The sequence below is a fragment of the Acipenser ruthenus genome, chromosome 3 (assembly GCF_902713425.1).
Source record: "Acipenser ruthenus chromosome 3, fAciRut3.2 maternal haplotype, whole genome shotgun sequence".
NCBI lineage: Eukaryota > Metazoa > Chordata > Actinopteri > Acipenseriformes > Acipenseridae > Acipenser > Acipenser ruthenus.
The window spans coordinates 99906748-99925332 of NC_081191.1; the positions used below are offsets into that span (position 1 = coordinate 99906748).

Here is an 18585-nt window from a genome sequence, read left to right on the forward strand (position 1 = left end):
TTACACTTTTCTCTATTAAATGTCGTTTGCCATGTGTCTGCCCAGTTCGGAATGCTGTCTAGATCATTTTGAATGACCTTTGCTGCTGCAACAGTGTTTGCCACTCCTATTTTTGTGTCATCTGCAAATTTAACAAGTTTGCTTACTATACCAGAATCTAAATCATTAATGTAGATTAGGAATAGCAGAGGACCTAATACTGATCCCTGTGGTACACCACTGGTTACCTCGCTCCATTTTGAGGTTTCTCCTCTAATCAGTACTTTCTGTTTTCTACATGTTAACCACTCCCTAATCCATGTGCATGCATTTCCTTGAATCCCTACTGCGTTCAGTTTGAGAATTAATCTTTTATGCAGGACTTTGTCAAAAGCTTTCTGGAAATCTACATAAACCATGTCATATGCTTTGCAATTATCCATTGTCGATGTTGCATCCTCAAAAAAATCAAGCAGGTTAGTTAGACACACTCCCTTTCCTAAAACCATGCTTACTGTCTCCCAGGATACTGTTACCATATAGGTAATTATTATAGTTTCCATAAGTTTACATATACTAGAAGTCAGGCTTATTGTTCTGTAGTTACCTGGTTCGGTGGTCCTTGCACACGGTATTGAGCTTCATTCCAGTTCTGGTGTAGCTAATGAATGAGATTTCCATTAGCTTGTCAAACAACAGTCCACTGTGAAACCAAAAAGAACCACCCAAATTACAGGGATATCAGTTTACCAACCAATAAGGACACACACAAAGGGAACCACTATTAAAACAGCACTGCACAGATACTGTATATTTAAACATAAGGTATTTATTAATATTTCAAAAACAAAAGGGATTTTTTTTGCTGTTACTGTATATATATATATATATATATATATATATATATATATATATATATATATATATATATATATATACAGTAAGTGTGACACACCGACACACTCCCAGATTCTGATACTGTCAATAACTTCTGTTAAAGAGTATTACAAATCAGTACACATCATTTTTTGTCCATAACTGCCAAACCCACATGATTTCCATTACACGAGAGTAGATGTTAAAACTTCATGTTGATTTGAACTCGGCTCTCGCTAAGATAAGCACCAACTAAAACGTAGCTTTACAGTAAACTAATGTGATCCATATGTGTCTCCATCCATTTGCGCTTCCTTCCATATGATGATGTAGATATCCTTCTGTCTGGTGTTAATGGCTGAAGTGTAATGCTGGCTCCAGAGATCAGCTTATTTTACAAAACCTTTACAATATTTTAAATGTGCAGGACATATACAATATCCCACGGGACAACACCACAGCAAGTAACAGCTGTTGCAAATAGAGGATAAAGATGTGAACTAAGATGAAGGAAACCAAGTGTTAGTGTTTCCAAGCCTGTCATTCTTCAAGGTTGATCAGGCAACTGTTAATGGGTGCTGTTTCAATCACAAAGAAATAAAGGAGGCTTTGTCATTTTGGGAAAGGCTGAATAGGTGAGATTTCTGTCAAGCTTCTGATTATAAGTCTCTTATCAAAGATCTTGGTCCTCTCAATGAACTAGGATCAGTAATGCCATCAGGACCAGGTCACTTGATCCAAAGTTTTTTTTTCTTTTTTAGAAGTTAATCTTTATTTAGGTTAACCTGGTACAACCCTGTTACAATCATGTTTTCTGAATAACTGCTGCTGCAGAGTCACTTACAATAGGACCTCGGTTTTACATCTCATCTGAAGGACAGAGCACAAGGAGGTTAAGTGAGTCAGTGACTGAGCTTGGATTGAACCTGGAACTTTTTGGTAACAAACCCCTTTTTCTAACCACTAGACCACCAAGCCTATCAAAGATATTGGTTGTCTCAATGAGCTAGTGTCAGCAATGCCATCAGGTCACGATCCAAATTATTATTTATTTATTTATTTTTATTTATTTTATTTTTTAAAGATAACCTTAGAAGTTAATCTTTATTTAGGTTAACATATTACATAAAACAACCCCATTAAGGTTATGTTTTCTGCGAAGGCAAACAGGCACCTATAGAGAAGCTTTTGAAAAAGCACAGAGACAGCTGTCATCGAGTGCAGTTTTAGCTTATTTTGATTCTGATTAGCCTGTGATACTGCCGTGCGATGCATCACTAATAGGGTTGGGTGCAGTTAGTTCGCGCAGGATGCCAGATGGTACTGAGAGGCCAATAGCTTATGCCTCTTGCACACGAACCAAAACGGAGAGGTTAAGCTCAAATTGAAAAGGAGGCATTAGGCATTGCTTTTGTGGCTATGAACATTAACAGCTAATCACCAACCACTGGTAATAATTCTGGATCCCAAAAGCTCGACTGCAGAGATGGTTGCTAATACTGGCAGCATATCAGTAAAAAATTCAGTAAAGCATCAGCTCAGCACGGAAATGCTGATGCGTTGTCCTATTTTCCGATCAAAATTGAGTACAAATTATTATTATTATTTTTTTGATTTCTCAGTAGATGCTAATCCACTCAGCCATTTTAGTAACTTTCTTGAACTTTGTTATGTAAATCTTGTAGCAAGCTGATGTTAAGCCTTGTATTTGTCTTTTTGAACAAATTCGTGGAACCAATTTTTTCATGTTTTAGTTCTTCTAAAACAAATCTTGCTCAATGAATTAGGTTTAAGAGATTTTACTTCAACTCTAGGTGGTCGCTCAAGCCTGGTGCTGTCAGTAGCCTGCAGCAATATACAGGAGACTACTGGCACCAATTCCCTGCTATGCTAATTTAATACATTTGGGGGTATATGACTTTTTGGTCCTTGGTAGGTACCCATGATAGATCTTACATCTATAAAGGCATATATAGGAGGCTGTGTGGTCCAGTGGTTAAAGAAAAGGGCTTGTAACCAGGAGGTCCCCGGTTCAAATTCCACCTCAGCTACTGACTCATTGTGTGACCCTGAACAAGTCACTTAACCTCCTTGTTCGGGTGAGACGTAATTGTAAGTGACTCTGCAGCTGATGCATAGTTCACACACCCTAGTCTCTGTAAGTCGCCTTGGATAAAGGCGTCTGCTAAATAAACAAATAATAATAAGGCTGGTGTACAATGAAATCCATCTTATTGCCAAGGGACAATCAGCTATCTGATGACCAAACACAAAGCTTACACACGTGTAAAGGATGCAAAGGGATATATATTTTTTTTATAACATTGCTTATAAAACAACTGGATAAATAAATTCCTTCAAAAAGCAATTAATGCAAAAACATTAATTTTGGACAAGACGCAAGTCCAGTTAAAATACAAATGAGAGCTGGCTGTATACAGTACCATTCCCTTTACTATTGTATTGAATATTAACTATATTGCTTTTACGTTGTATAATAATAAGTAGTCTCAGGAACTTAAAAGATGAACAACACATCTATTATGTTGCAAAGAAATGACCACATTTATTTAATTTTACTTTCATAAAAAGTCAGCTGCAAAGTATATTACTGGCGGTCACTCAGGAACAAAGCATTTGTTAAAATTATTATAGAAAGCACTGTAGTTTTTCTCCATTACTTATTCTGATTGCAGCTAAGACTGTATATTGTACTGTATGTACATATCCTGAAGTTATGTTCAACACAAAATAAGGGCCGGTTATAATGTTGCTTGTGCAAGTTAGAGGAAAAAACATGGATTGGTTGTCACTCCTTGTGACAGAATGATTCTTGGTGAAAAATCTCCCTCCCGACCTGTGAGGGCGCTGTACAAAGGGAACAGAGTGCCCTGGACTGGATAGCCAGATAATTCATTCCCAAGGTTAGGCAGAAGTCGACCATCTAGAAAGGGGCAGAGCTACGGTACACTAAATCATCGACCCGGAAGGGAACCGATGTGGCAGCTGTGGATTGGAGGAGTGGTTGCGATTGTTAACCAAGGGGGGCGTGATTGATGGTATATAAGGAGACGTAGCGAGGTGATCTGTTCCTTTGTTATGGTTAATGCTGAACCGGAAGGAGACCCGTATTGTTATTGTGAGTGTTTTGTTTGTTTTTTCGTGTCTAAAAATACTTGGTTGTTGTTCATTTCAGCAGTACGTTGTTGTTTGTCCTTGTCTTGAGCACTGCATCTCCCCGACACCTGCGCACTGCAAACCACTTTGCCACAATTCTGTATAGTGTTTCTTATAGTTTTGAAACAAATGAAGCCCTGTTGTGCTTTCACAAATCAATACTGCCAGTGATCACTCATTGTGCCATTGGAAATCCCAACAGCCTCACAGGTAACAAAGAACAATGGGGTCAGTGCTTTTAATGAAATCAGGCATGCATTCAGTGAACATTACCTGATCCCCCACCCCATTGTGAACAGGACAGCTATTTTGCTAAACTTTTAATAAAGGGGTCAGTGCTTTGAAGACAGGCTGATTTAGTTTTTAAAAGTACTTGTATCTTTAAAATGTAATTCAACAGAAAGCTTTATAGTAACAATGTAATTTCATGTAAACAACAAAAGACTTGAATAGATTATAAAAATAAAGAATAATATGTTGTGCAAAATATGATAATATCCTACTATAATATCCTAGAAATCGTACCACTGAAGAACATCTTTATCATTACATATCAAAGCACCCCAGTACCACCCTCTAATTATTAGCTTTGCCTAAAATAGGAAGGCTAACTGCTTTAAAGAAAATAAGACTTTGTGCAAAGTGCAAGACTCCTTTCAAGTTAATCATGATCTGTATAAGGGTATTGTACTGGATGATACTGATGGGTATCTTTCTGAGAAACTCAACCCTTCCTTATTGCCTGTTTTCATAATTACAGCAATTAACCAATTATACATGCTTGAAATGAAGACTATATAAAGCCATCAGAAACTGTTAGTTAACAAAGAACTAGACATGAGGTAAGACGTGTCATTTCTTGTGATTCCTTCTTGAGAAGACAATAGTCTGCATGTCACTAATAATAGTAATATATTTTGACCTTTTGTGAGATTAGAGCTTTTGGGTTTTACACAATCTGATTTATTTAGAACTGGTGTTGATTTGCTTTATACATTGGCTCTGGTTTTTAAAACCTTTGGCCCTAGTGTATTATTAATTGTCATGTTCTTTATTTAAGTGGAAATAGGATTTGTGTTAATATAGATTTAAATGCATTACAATACTGTACAATTTTGTTATTATTATAATCATTGTTTTAGATTTATGCTGTCAGGATGTAAACACAATATTGAATTTATTCAGGGACGAACAGGTTAGTTATTTTTTCTGGATTACTTATTCATTTATTATAAATAAGACTTCTTTACCATAAAAGAACAACATATATTGACTGTTCCAGGGCTTGCTTTAATGAGACTTGGGATACAAGTTGATTAGAAATTAGTGTGAAATGATGCTACTTGATTTATTTATTACACCTGCTTTTAGTTTCCCAAGATACTTTAGCCCATGGGGGGGGGGGGGGATGTTTATTGAATAGAAATACAAATAAATGCTATAAATTGACATAATAATAATATAGTATCATCATTATAGAAATAAATAATCATAACCAAACAACCAGCCTGTGACACTTTACAAAGTGTAACAGAACAAAATGTTTCTGTGTCAACGCCCTTAGGTTAGTGTGACAAGCTGACATTTAATATGAGCAGGTGCACAGTATGTTAAAATGTATATAAACTTATTTTTTAAAATGACTATCTTTTGAACTTTATGTCTGGAATGTGGTTACTGGCAGGCAATTGGGGGTTGTTAAGCGTGAAAGGTTCTCAGATAGTACAAAGACGTAAATAAGGGCTCAGTGTGAGAGCTTGTGAGCAGCACTTCTGAGCTGCCTGTGGAAATGCTGTCCCAGGTTATTCTACGCCTGGATATTTAGGTGAGGATCTTGAATTTAATGAGCAATCCATCTCACAAATGCAGTTCTAGCACAAATGTTATTAAACGAATATCAATGTAGAATCTCTGGGTGGGACCATTTTATTTCACTCCTAATGTATTTTATTTCTACTGCCGAAGACCTGTACAGAATTATCATACCAGCAAAGTATATTATTGCATAATACTTATACTAGTTTGCTAGAATTATGATAGGATTTCTAGGAATACTCTACTGTTTTTGCTTTGTTTTATTTTAGTTGTGTTTGTGTAAAATAAAGAATGGGAGACACATGTGAAAACATTGCTGTTGTGGGAATCGGATGCAGTTTTCCAGGAGGTAGGATTCCAATTGGCTCAATCTTATTTGTTTATTTGTTAACACTTTACATTACGTGTCTCTACAGTGTATATATGTAGCAATTACTTAGTAAATATATGTGTACATAATTACAGTGTCATTATGCATAGTTACAATGTACTTAATGTGTACATCTTTTAGCATGATATAATTCTAACCCTTTTCTGATACAATTGTGTACTTATATATTGTTATTGAAAAAGGCGAAGGAATTGACAACTTTTGGAATGTTCTTCTGGAGGGTAAAAACTGTGCAGTGGAGATACCTTCAGAAAGATTCAACAGCACATTGTGGTACGATCCAGATGACAGCAAGCCAGGGAAATCCCGCACAGCGAAAGCAGCTCTCATTGATGGGTAAGATCATTATAGACTCACCTGTCTGAAAACTCCCATTGAAATATTTCAGAGCATTACCTAATGGTAGCTAGGTACTGTAATACCTTGTTTCCATGAGCATGGATTGACCGCCAATCCAAGCTGATTCGGGATCTCCCGCATTGCTCCTGAACCCCCATTGAGAGTCTGCCCAACTTAAGAGATAAGACTGTTTCCATGCAATATGAGTTTTTGGCAGATGTTGGCAGTTCTTTCCCAGCAAGCCTTGCGGCTGAGGTTACATTCATTTGTTTACAAAACCGAAAGGATGTATGCTATTGCTTTGGTTCCGACAATCCTAACAATTCTTTGGAGCTTTTTGTTACTAAAAGAAACAATACAAGAATATTAAAGCACAAAATAACCTGCTCACCCCGGATGTGGATTAAATGTTTACGCCCACTTGTCACTTGATTGGTCAGTGTTGTTAAGTCTGGCCCGCTTTGGGAAAAGGTCCGCAAAAATCAGGGGCAGCTTGGATTGGCAGCCAATGCGGATTGGCTAAAATAACATGGAAACGCAGTATCAGGGGCAGGAGGGTTTTCAGTCCAGGTTGAGTGGTGCATGGAAAAGAGGTATAATTGCTTTCTGTATCGGGCCGGTATAAAATTGTCCACAAGGGGTACTCGTAGGGTGGAGTAGTGGTTAGGTTTCTGGACTCTTGACCGGAGGGTCGTGGGTTCAATCCCTGGTAGGGGACACTGCTGCTGTACCCTTGAGCAAGGTACTTTACCTAGATTGCTCCAGTAAAAACCCAACTGTATAAATGGGTAATTGTATGTAAAAAATAATGTGATATCTTGTAACAATTGTAAGTTCCCTGGATAAGGGCGTCTGCTAAGAAATAAATAATAATAATAATACCCCAAAGGTAAATCTATGCAATATGCTGGTGATACTAATAAATGTGCCAAATACCCAGTGAAAATTGCTATGAAATAATAATTTGTATTGTTATTCCCCAGGTTCAATGAGTTTGATCACAGGCTGTTTGCCATTCCTGAAGCAGAAGCAGATCGTATGGATCCGCAGCAAAAGCTTCTCCTGCAATGTACCTATCGAGCTCTGGAGGATGCTGGGATGCCAATGGAAAAGGCCAGTGGAACCAGAACAGGGGTTTTCATTGGTAGGTGATACTAACCATAATGGGGTTTCCATGCAAGTTTTTTTTTTTAACTCGAGACATTTACACGAGAAATGTCTTGTGTAAAATGCTTTTTTTTGGGATTCCATTCGCTCAGTTTATTTTACGAGTAAACCAGGCTTTTCACCCGACATCATGCAAATGAATGGGAAAGGTGGGGGTTGATATGTAAATTAACTATGCGTAAAGTACTCGTGCTGTTTTTGAAGATTACTAGTGACATTTTGTGAAAATGTGGTTTCCATGCGCAGAGAACTGGTACACGAGTGAATCTAAGCTGCTGTAATAAAGCAAAATACCCTGTGCCTACTTGGTTAATAATGTACTGCTCTTGACCAAATTGTTTTTCAATTTGAGGAGGCTCGTGCTGTCAGAGATGCTCTCCTTTCTTTTAAGTTGTGTTGGATTTACTGTTGTGTTAAATATTAATGATGCAAACAAATAAAACACAATCAATACGTTCATTTGCAATTTTATTTGGTTCTGAGAGGGCATCAATAACTTGGATGTTGTTGCTCTGTTTTGGACGATCGAGCTGGCTTATGACATCCAGTTCACAAACTATATTTATTAATGTGGCGGGCAGACGCGCGTTGTCTTTGGACATAGCTGGGATCAAGAAAGGAGGTGTATTAATTCAGTTAAGCAGCTCACTTGCTCTTCGTGTTTAACTTTAGGGTTAGGGTTAGTTCGTGGTAAGTGGTTTTATACAGAACTGTAAACCCACAAGATATATACAACATGACAGACCAGTCACAGCAAAAAACAATAATAAAAAAAGGCCGCTCGCATTAGCATTAAGGTGAACTACACCACTGCTAACCAAAACATCGCCCATCAGCCACTACTTTCTGCCGTCTTGGAATCCACAGTAACAACTGACCTGATCCCCTGCAATATTTATAGTTAAGGATAAACACGCTCATTAACATTTACATGTGAAATGCGGGTTTCCATGCGAAACTGGGCGTGGTTTTTCCGTGTGTTTCGTCATTTACACGAGTAAATGAGATTTACCCTATCGCTCTCTTTGCCCGTTTTTTCCGGCCACAAACCTGATTTACCCGAGTAATTCTCCCAAACGTGCACTCGCATCGCCATTTCACGTGTAAATTGACCCGCATGGAAACCCCAAAACAATTATTTTGTACACTGATGGAGGCACTAGCTCAAACGTTTGTCTACTTTGACTACAGGATGATTACCATGTTGACAAAATATATCGTTGCTATACAGACAATACAGGATACAACAAAGGTAAATTAATACTTTTCTTGTTAACACTGCAGGGTGTTCTGTAACACTTTAATACAAGGGAAAGTTTACAATTGTTTGACATGTATTATAACTCTTTATAACAATATTTTGTGCTATTGCAGGTATTATGAACAGGGACTATGAAATGATTTTGAACAATTGTGCCAGTACAACTGACCATTACAATGGCACTGGGACAGCGATGAGCATAGCTGCCAATAGGATTTCCTACTGTTTCAACTTTACTGGACCTTCGTTGGCAATTGACAGCGCTTGCTCCTCATCCCTGGTTGCTCTTCACTATGCCTGTCAAGCAATTAAGCAAGGTAACAAAATGTTGATTAAATAATTGATCAGGTCTGGAAAGTTTCATTTAAAAAAAATTGCTTTGACCAAACCAAGCACTCTGAAATAAAGTTACTATATATATATATATATATATATATATATATATATATATATATATATATATATATATATATATATATATATATTTAGTGATTATTTAAAACTGTAGGGCAGGATTTTCAAAAGCCAGTGTTATTGTATTGAACTCATGGTATAGTAACGAGAGCTTTAGTAGCAAGTGATTTTCAAACGAAACGTGTTAATAAAATCAATCCATTAATACTTTGAAATTGAGTCGCTGAGGTTGTTAATGAACGTATTTCTCGTTAAAAAGCTTAATTGTCGCAGGTCACGTACATCACTTTCTGTCTAAACGACTAGCTAAGGGGAACTCATTAATCAAAATGCTTGTTAAGAGATCAAGAAAAATTAATGGAAGCAGAATTTGCTGTTATGGAAACCAAATGGAAATAAAAATAATGGGAATATCTAGTTTGTGTATAATTTGTAAACTTAATTTTAAATTGCGCATTTTGCCATGCAGAACGTGCAATTATTTAGAACACTTCACATATAAAATGCTGATTTACGATTATCTGGCATGTGGGTAAAAAATGAATATCACAGATAAAAAAACTAAAAAAAAACTAAAAAAAAACTTAAACCCCAGTAGTCGTTTACCGTCATTCGGGAGATATTTTGCCACAGCTTACTATATACAAATGTTAATGTGCATTTTGCAATCTTTTTTTTGGTTAAAATGAAAAAAACAGCCTTTTTTTGGATGGGGCAGGGTGTATATATGTAGGCTTGGCTGGAATTTATTTCTTTTATGTTGACATCTACTTTTGTATGTGTTTTAGTATTTACGATTGTAGGATATAGATAAATAAGTTTCAAGTGCCATTGGTGTTTGTAGTTGTTAGTTATTATACATGTATACCATGTATGTAACACTTCATTGTATATTTATTAAGCTTTTAAAATCCCGATAGAACTCCCTAACCCAACACAATTTATTTGTGGATTGTTCGGTGAATTCCTCTCATGCATTTTCTCTGGCACTCTTTGCTCACCTCCGCGATAAATAAACTCAACATGATTAGATGTAGCCATGAACACTGACAGTGCTATAAGAACATTTTATATGCCTATGTGAAGGTGAAAGTGTACATTGCACATAAGTGTGGGGGGAGTCAAACAACATTACAAATATGTTTAAGCAAAATCCACGTCAATGAACTCGATCACATTCCTAGTGGATCTGTGTGTCCTTGTACGGCTGTTCGTTCTTGTGTGGATTAGACACAGGTCTTAAAAGCCAAGGACACATTGCAAATCCACAATCAGTTAAGGAAAATCTATACAAAGATTCCATTATTTACTCTTAGGTTTTTATTTGTATAATTGAAATAAACTCTACAGTAGATGTCAGCTGTCATATAATGTATGTATCTAGAGTTCAGATAGGCTACAGTTCCATTGATCATTTCTTGATAGTAACATTACACTGGGTGCAAATAACAGTATCATTTTAGCAATACAGCAAAAATTCTATAAGGTTAAAACAAGTGAATAAATCTAATTCATAACCACAATAGAAAAGGCTAAAATATTTTCATAACTACAAATATTTAATTATCTAGGTAGTCTGTAAGAAATTAAACATGGTCCTGTACACTCTCTCTCTGTATCGTCAGCGTCACAGCCACGGTCTGTTAAATATCTGTTTCAAGGTGAGTTATATACTTTCATAAATTAAAACCCTCTTTTTCCAAGTGCAACTTAACTCCTGATAAATTATGACATTTAACAAGGACTTCCTTTTAAATTCCCACACAAACAAAAGACATAATCGCAAGAATCACTGCTCGTTAAGATATTAATGTTATTTCGGGCAGCAGTGTGGGGGCAGCAGTGTGGGGTAGTGGTTAGGGCTCTGGACTCTTGACCGGAGGTTTGTGGGTTCAATCCCCAGTGGGGGACACTGCTGTTGTACCCTTGAGCAAGGTACTTTACCTAGATTGCTCCAGTAAAAACCCAACTGTATAACTGGGTAATTGTATGTAAAAATAATGTAATATCTGTATAATGTGAAATAATGTATAATGTGATATCTTGTAACAACTGTAAGTCGCCCTGGATAAGGGCGTCTGCTAATAAATAAATAATAATAATAATAATAAATAATAATATTTCGTAAACCAACATAATTTCGGAAATCACATTTGCATGACTATTTAATAATGAAATAGGCATAATGACCGCTTGAAAATGCCAAAATCAATGCTACATACGGATTTGTTGATTAACACTGGAGTTCTCATTTACGACCTTTTGAAAATCCTGCCCCTGGTATCTAATCAGTACTGGTCTATATTTTAAGAAATATTTTTCTTATTCTTTCAGGGGACTGTGAGATGGCAGTTTGTGGTGGAGTCAGTTGCATCATTGAACCAAGAGTTTTTGTTGCTCTTAGCAAAGCAAAAATGATATCTCCTGAAGGAACCAGCAAACCTTTCTCCAGCAAGGCTGATGGCTATGGAAGAGGAGAAGGGTGTGGCATTGTCTTGCTAAAGCCATTAGCAAAGGTAAGAGTCAACAACACACTCTGAATATGACAAGAGGATGGGTTTGAAAACCCTGATGAGTGTACCTATAAAATGAGTGTCATTCATTTTTTAAACAGGCACAGAAGGATTTTGACCATGTCTGGGGGATCATAGCGAGCAGTGCTGTAAATCAGGATGGCAGAGCAGTCACTCCAATCACCAAACCATCAATGGCCCAACAGGAAGAACTTCTGCACAGGATTTACTCCACACATGTTGACCCGTCACATGTACAGTATGTAGAGGCTCATGGGACTGGAACTCCTGTAGGGGATCCTACAGAAGCAGGCAGCATCTCTAATGCCATTGCAAAAGCCCGGCCTCCAGGATCACCAGCTCTTCTAATAGGCTCTGTGAAAGGTAACATTGGTCACACTGAATCTGCAGCAGGGGTCGCAGGGTTGATCAAGGTCCTATTGATGATGCACCATGAAACAATTGCTCCCTCTTTACACTATTCTGAAGACAATTCCAGCATCAATGCTAAACCTCTCAGGCTTAAAATTCCAACCACAGCAGAAAAGTGGGAAAAGTCTGGACCACTTGGAAGAGCTGCAGGTGTTAATAACTTTGGATTTGGGGGAACCAATGCACATGTTGTTGTCAGGCAATACAAACAATCAGAAGCTCTGAATTCAGAAACACAAAAGCCACTTGAAATAGTTGTGCTGTCTGGAGCCTCAGAAAAATCTATTAAAATGATGATAGAAGACACAGCCCAACAGATTAGCAAAAATGATGCAATAAAACTACATGATCTGGCTTACACCTCTGCATGCAGGAGAAGTCACACACGGCACAAATACAGAAAAGCTTTTCTAGCACCATCTCTCAGTAAATTAAGCCAACAACTTAAATCTGCAGCAATCATGACAGTTACTCAAGCAGAGTCAGATGCACAATTCGTTTTTGTGTTCTGTGGAAATGGGGTCACCTACAAAAGCATGTGCAGACAGCTATTAAAGAGGGAACATATATTCAGAGAAAAGGTGAAAGAAATACAGAGTGTTTTTCATAAATACACTCCCATCTGCCTCTTAGAGAAGCTAGAAAATGGTTCTGATGATGATTATTTAAAACCTGACATTGCCCAGCCACTGCTCTTTACCATTCAGGTGGCAATTGCCAGCCTTTTAAAGCACTGGGGTATAAAACCAGATGCTATAGTTGGGCATTCTGTGGGTGAGGTTGCTGCTGCACATTGCTCTGGATTGCTGTCCCTTCATGATGCTGTTAAGGTCATTTATTTCCGCAGTACTTTGCAGTCCAAGGTCACTGGAGGGAAAATGCTTGTTGTTGGAAACATACCCGTGTCAGAAGTGGCAGAGTTTCTTCCTGCTTATTCAGGGAAAGCTTGCATTGCTGCCTTCAACAGCCCTCAGTCATGCACCTTGTCAGGTGAGTCTGAAGCTATAGATGGTCTTCATCAGAAACTGTCAACATCATTCAAGAACCTATTCCTTCATGTTCTAGATGTCCCAGCTGCATACCACAGTCACATGATGGAGCCCATTTTGAACCCTATAAAGGACAAGATAGGCCTCTTACAAGAAAGGGAAATGGAAGTAGAGTTGTTTTCTACAGTAACAGGACATTTAGCTACTGAAGGAGATTTTACCACAGGCCAGTACTGGGCCAAGAACATTGGAGAACCAGTTGCGTTTGAACAGGCAGTGAAATCAGCAGTGGCTGGGAAGAAACATGTTGTTTTTGTAGAGATAGGTCCAAGAAGGGCCCTGCAAAGGAATATTATGGAGACTGTAGGGAATGGGACTCCAGTGTTTCCATCTGTGCAGCCTGACAAAGACTATGAGACTCTGCTTACAGTTGTGTCAAAGGCATTTGAATTTGGGTTGGAAGTAGACTGGGAACAATTCTACAAAGGATATGAGACTCTACCTACACCCAGTCCAAGGTATCAGTTTGATGGTATCAAAAAAGAGGTGTGTTTTGAGTTGGTACGACAGGGCAATGATAGTGTAGTAAGTTCTGTTCATCCAGTGCTGTGCAGTGCAGGTATTGACAGCAAGGAGCTCAACTGCAACATATCAACAGATGCAACACCATACATTTATGAACATAAAAACAATGGTGTTGTTATAGTCCCTGGTGCTTTCTATGTTGAATTAGGCTTGGCATCTGTCATGGCTTGTGTGAGACCGAAACTACAGCTCAGCGCCATGCAACTCAGTATTACTTACCTTAGCCCTTGTATTGTAAGTCACAATTTTATTGAGCTAAAAATAATGCTTGAGCAACACAAAGGTGAGACCACATTTAAAGTAAAGTCTCCGGTGGCAATCCATGCATCTGGTAACATCCAGCGTTGCTGTGAAAACTTAGTTGAAGAAAAGAACTTATCGCTGGAGTTCATCTACAAAAGATGTGCATTAGTAGTGAAGTCTGAAGAAGTTTATGAGAAGCTGTCTGGCGTAGGGTTCCAATATGGGTCTGTGTTCAGACAGCTGGGTGATGTGCATTATGGGGAAGAGCTTCAGGAAGCTGTTACAAGGATTAATGTCCCAGAAGAAGTTATTGTACAGTTGCATGAGTACTGCATTCACCCTGTAGTTTTAGATTATTTCTTACAAATGACAGCTACTGTAGCAGCAAATGCTTTCAAATCCAGACCTGGGTTTCCTTCTGGTATTGGCAGTTTGATAGTATCTCAGCCCATGCAGAAAGAAATGTTCATGTACTTAAGAACAACCAAAGTGACTCTTGACTTCATTGAGGTATGTGGGGCGTTCACAGATAAAGAAGGCTCTACTTTAGTTGAACTTAAACATGTAAGGATTACATTATTAGGAAGCAGTTCTTCGGTTCCAAAGGAATTCTTCTTTCATAATGAGTGGAAAGAAGGTACTGAAATAGTAAACTCTACCATTGGACCCAAAGCATTAGTGTTTGCAGACCAGCTTGGTGTGGCCAAATATCTCAGAAAGTACATGCACCCAAAGTCTACATATATTTCCTACAAAGATTCAGAACGTTTGTCAATGCTTGATATTACAGAACTGTTTACCAGGTCTACTTGGCCAGTCTCTTACAACGACTATGAGGAGGTTTTGTTCTTGTGGGGATTTCAAAACCTCAGTGAGCTAAGTACAGAGAAAGTGTTGCAGAACCTTGTGAACTGTTGTGAAGTTTATCGACAGGTTGTCAGCGACTTGAAGGAAAAGAAATCCAAATGTCCCATCAGAACCATCACATACAGAACAACAGAGAAGGCAGTGGATCACATTAATCCAGGCTTTACACTGTGTGGAATGACCAGGGCATGTGCTGCAGAAATTTCAGATCTCTCCTTTCAATTGATTGATATTCATTCTGTAAGCAATGAGGACATCTCAGCACTGGCCCAAGCGATTACATCATACAAAACATCAAAATACCCAGAGATCATGATAAGCAAAGGTCAGATTTACACATCTGGCATTATACGCACACCTATTAAAAGTTCAGGCAGCAGCCAACAAAGGATGTTGCTTTCCAGTTCTGAAAGTTTTGTTCTCCAAACAGTAGATCCATACAGAATGGCAGATCTACATGCAAACACGACCAGTGATCATGAAAAACACCTTAAGAAGCAAACTGTAGAGGTTCAGCTCAATAAGATATGTGTCCATTCATCTGATTACTTTCCTGTCAGCCTGTCTGATTTGAATTTTGGTCAAACCCTGTACTGGAATAAACATGCAGCTCATGAACACAAACTTTTAGCTCTAGACTTCAGTGGTACAGTTACAGCAGTGGGAAGTGATGTGAAAAAGTTAAAGGTAGGAGATCCCATAGCTTCATGCTACCCAGTTGTTGCATCTTCTAAGGTTGTGCTTCCTGAGGCAGCCTGTTATGACAGTAGAAAGCTTCCCTTCCTAATGGAAACTCCTTGTGTATCCTACTTTATACTGGCATGGGAAATACTATATCATGCATTACCCAAATTAAAACAACGGAGAAGGTTAGGTGTCATATCCTCTGAACCGGAGTCAAGCTTGCTGAAAGTTTTAGCACTCGCAGCAAAAAAGTCAAGATGGGATGCCATAGTTGGAACAGAATTCAGTGGTCTACTGCAGAATGTAAATAAGTGTGAGGCTTTAGTTCTTTTGCCTCCATTTGACACATCTTTAGTGGTAAAAGTCTGCCGTGTTTCCAATGCCAAGCACATAGTTGTAGTGTGTGATAACCATCTGTTCCTCTCTGTTTCTCAAAGTCTGCTGAGAAGTGAAAATGAAGTTCACATTCATATCCTTCAAATAGCCAATGTGTTCCAGAAAGCCGATATCAAGAAATACAAAAAAGACATCTATAAATGGATGAAGTCAATGCATTTTGAAAATAAATCCTTGACTCTATCAAGAAACATTTTCCAAAAGCAAATAATGGGCAGCAGTGAGCACATGTATACTGAGGAGCCTGAATCCTATTTCTCATCAAAGTCCATCTCGCTGGTTGTGCTAGATGATGTATCAAAGAATAGCATTTCTGATATTCCTGTTCATCAGAATCAAAAACAGCTTTTCCAAGGAAGCTCTGTTTATATAGTGACTGGAGGACTTTCAGGTCTGGGATTTGAGACAGTGAAGTTCATTGCTCAGCGCGGAGGCGGCTGCATTGTCATTCTTTCCAGAAGTGCTCCATCCCCTGAGAGGCAACAAGAGATTACAAACTTACAGAATCAGTTTGGGGTTATTATGACAAGTGTCCGGTGTGATGTTGCCATCCTCAAGGATGTTGAGAAGGCAATCAGTTTTATTGGTCATTTTTTTCCTGCTTGTCCAATTAAGGGAGTGTTTCACAGTGCTGTCGTCTTACACGACGGCTTAATCCACACTTTAAACAGATCCCACTTTGACAAAGTTCTGAGACCTAAGGTTGCAGGGGCCTTGAATCTTCACTATGCAACAAAGCATTGTCAACTGGACTATTTCATTTGTTACTCCTCCATCACTTCCTTTATTGGAAATTCAGCTCAAACAAACTATGCTGCAGCAAATTCATTTCTGGATGTCTTTTGCCATTACCGGAGGAACTGTGGACTTGCTGGACAGTCGATCAATTGGGGAGCTTTGAACCTGGGACTCCTGCTAAACAAGGTTAGTTTCCAGCACTTTCTTGAGGCTAAGGGAATGGTGATCATGGAGCTACCTGAGATTCACGAAGGGCTTGAAAGCTGCTTGTTGCAGGACAATCCACAGCAAGCTGTGTGCAAATTCAGCTTCAAAAATTTAAATGGCCATGTCCTTTCTCAAAACACCTCTCTCAGAATGCGTTTCTATACTGTGGTTACAGAAGAACTCAAGAATACTGATGTAACTGAACCACAGTTTTTGCAGAGCACATCTCTCATCAAACCTGATGATTACGTTAGGAACCTGCTTTCTGAAGTAAGCAACGCTGATCCAGATGAGCTGACAAAAGATGCATCTCTCTCTGCTATTGGGATTGACTCGATGCTGGCAATGACCCTGCAAAATCGCATCTTTCAGGAAAGACACGTGAATGTACCACTTGTTAAATTACTTGATCCGAACACAACAGTCTCTACTTTAGTGTCGCTTCTCCAGGAAACGTGCCAAACAAGGTCCCAGTCTGAGAAAAAAAAAATCATCGAGTATTACAGCGTACGAAAATAACAACTGAGTGACAAAGTTTTAGGAATTATGTTTTTAACTATCAGAATAAAATGGTACATTAATTGCATAGCAGCATGCCACCTTGCAGCCTTAGATTTGTGATATAATTAGTAAGTGATGCATTTACATTGTTATAAGTTGAAGATTATTGAAGCTCTGCGATTATATGTCACTGCTTTGTGATGCAATACAGATGATGCATTTGGGATTGACTAATCACTGGTAATGATACTGCAAAACTGATTTTTTTGCTTTCAAGATAAATATTGTATTTGATAGTATAATGCACTGTATTGCATTTGATGTGTATTGTAAGAAATCAAGGCCTTGTATGTGTAAAAGAATAATACACTGCGTACATATCAGTAATAATCAATGTTCAAAGTGTCTTCATTTTCTTAATTAATAAAATTAATCTTAAACTGTAGTATTTTCAATATTAGTATTTCTTAATACTAAATATGCTATCTTTATCACTATGAAATTCTACCAATGTGATTTATCTAGAAAGGTGTTTCTTCATTTAAAAAGGCATACATTTTAATTTAACTTTCATTAAAATCAATTTTTTGTGTATTATAAAAATAATAATGAATGTCACCTGGCACTGCTGCTAAACAACCAGCAACCAAGTTAAATACATGTCAGTTTTATTTTATTTTATTACATACAATATTACATCACATACATGAACACAGCACACATGGAGTTACTTCAATGAATAATTATTTGAGGAATGACTGTTGCATTTATTATACCATAATTAGAACAGATTATTTAAAGATAGGTTGCAAATAAGTGCCAATTCAAGCGTTTTGCTCACATTTTCACCCATAACCGTTTAATGGAATTTGGGGATGGAAGTGGACCGAGAGGACTGGCCTTTTACCTGCAAGTTGCCAGTCCAATTACAATCCAGGCCAGAAAAGGACCAAGTGGATATTTTACAGGTAGGAACAAAAATAACTTTTAAAACTTTGGTTCAATGCAGGC

The 18585-nt window shown here is 38.0% G+C and overlaps 1 protein-coding gene across 1 annotated transcript; it reads left to right on the forward strand.

The window, feature by feature from the left end:
* The first annotated feature begins 6110 nt into the window (after positions 1-6110).
* On the forward strand, positions 6111-17952 carry LOC117394693 (phenolphthiocerol/phthiocerol polyketide synthase subunit C-like). Its single transcript, XM_034920957.2, has 6 exons — positions 6111-6196; positions 6421-6574; positions 7561-7721; positions 9119-9322; positions 11754-11935; positions 12034-17952. The coding sequence occupies exons 1-6, from the start codon at positions 6139-6141 to the stop codon at positions 17590-17592; spliced, it is 6318 nt and encodes a 2105-aa protein (XP_034776848.1). The 5' UTR covers positions 6111-6138; the 3' UTR covers positions 17593-17952.
* The last annotated feature ends 633 nt before the right edge of the window (positions 17953-18585 follow it).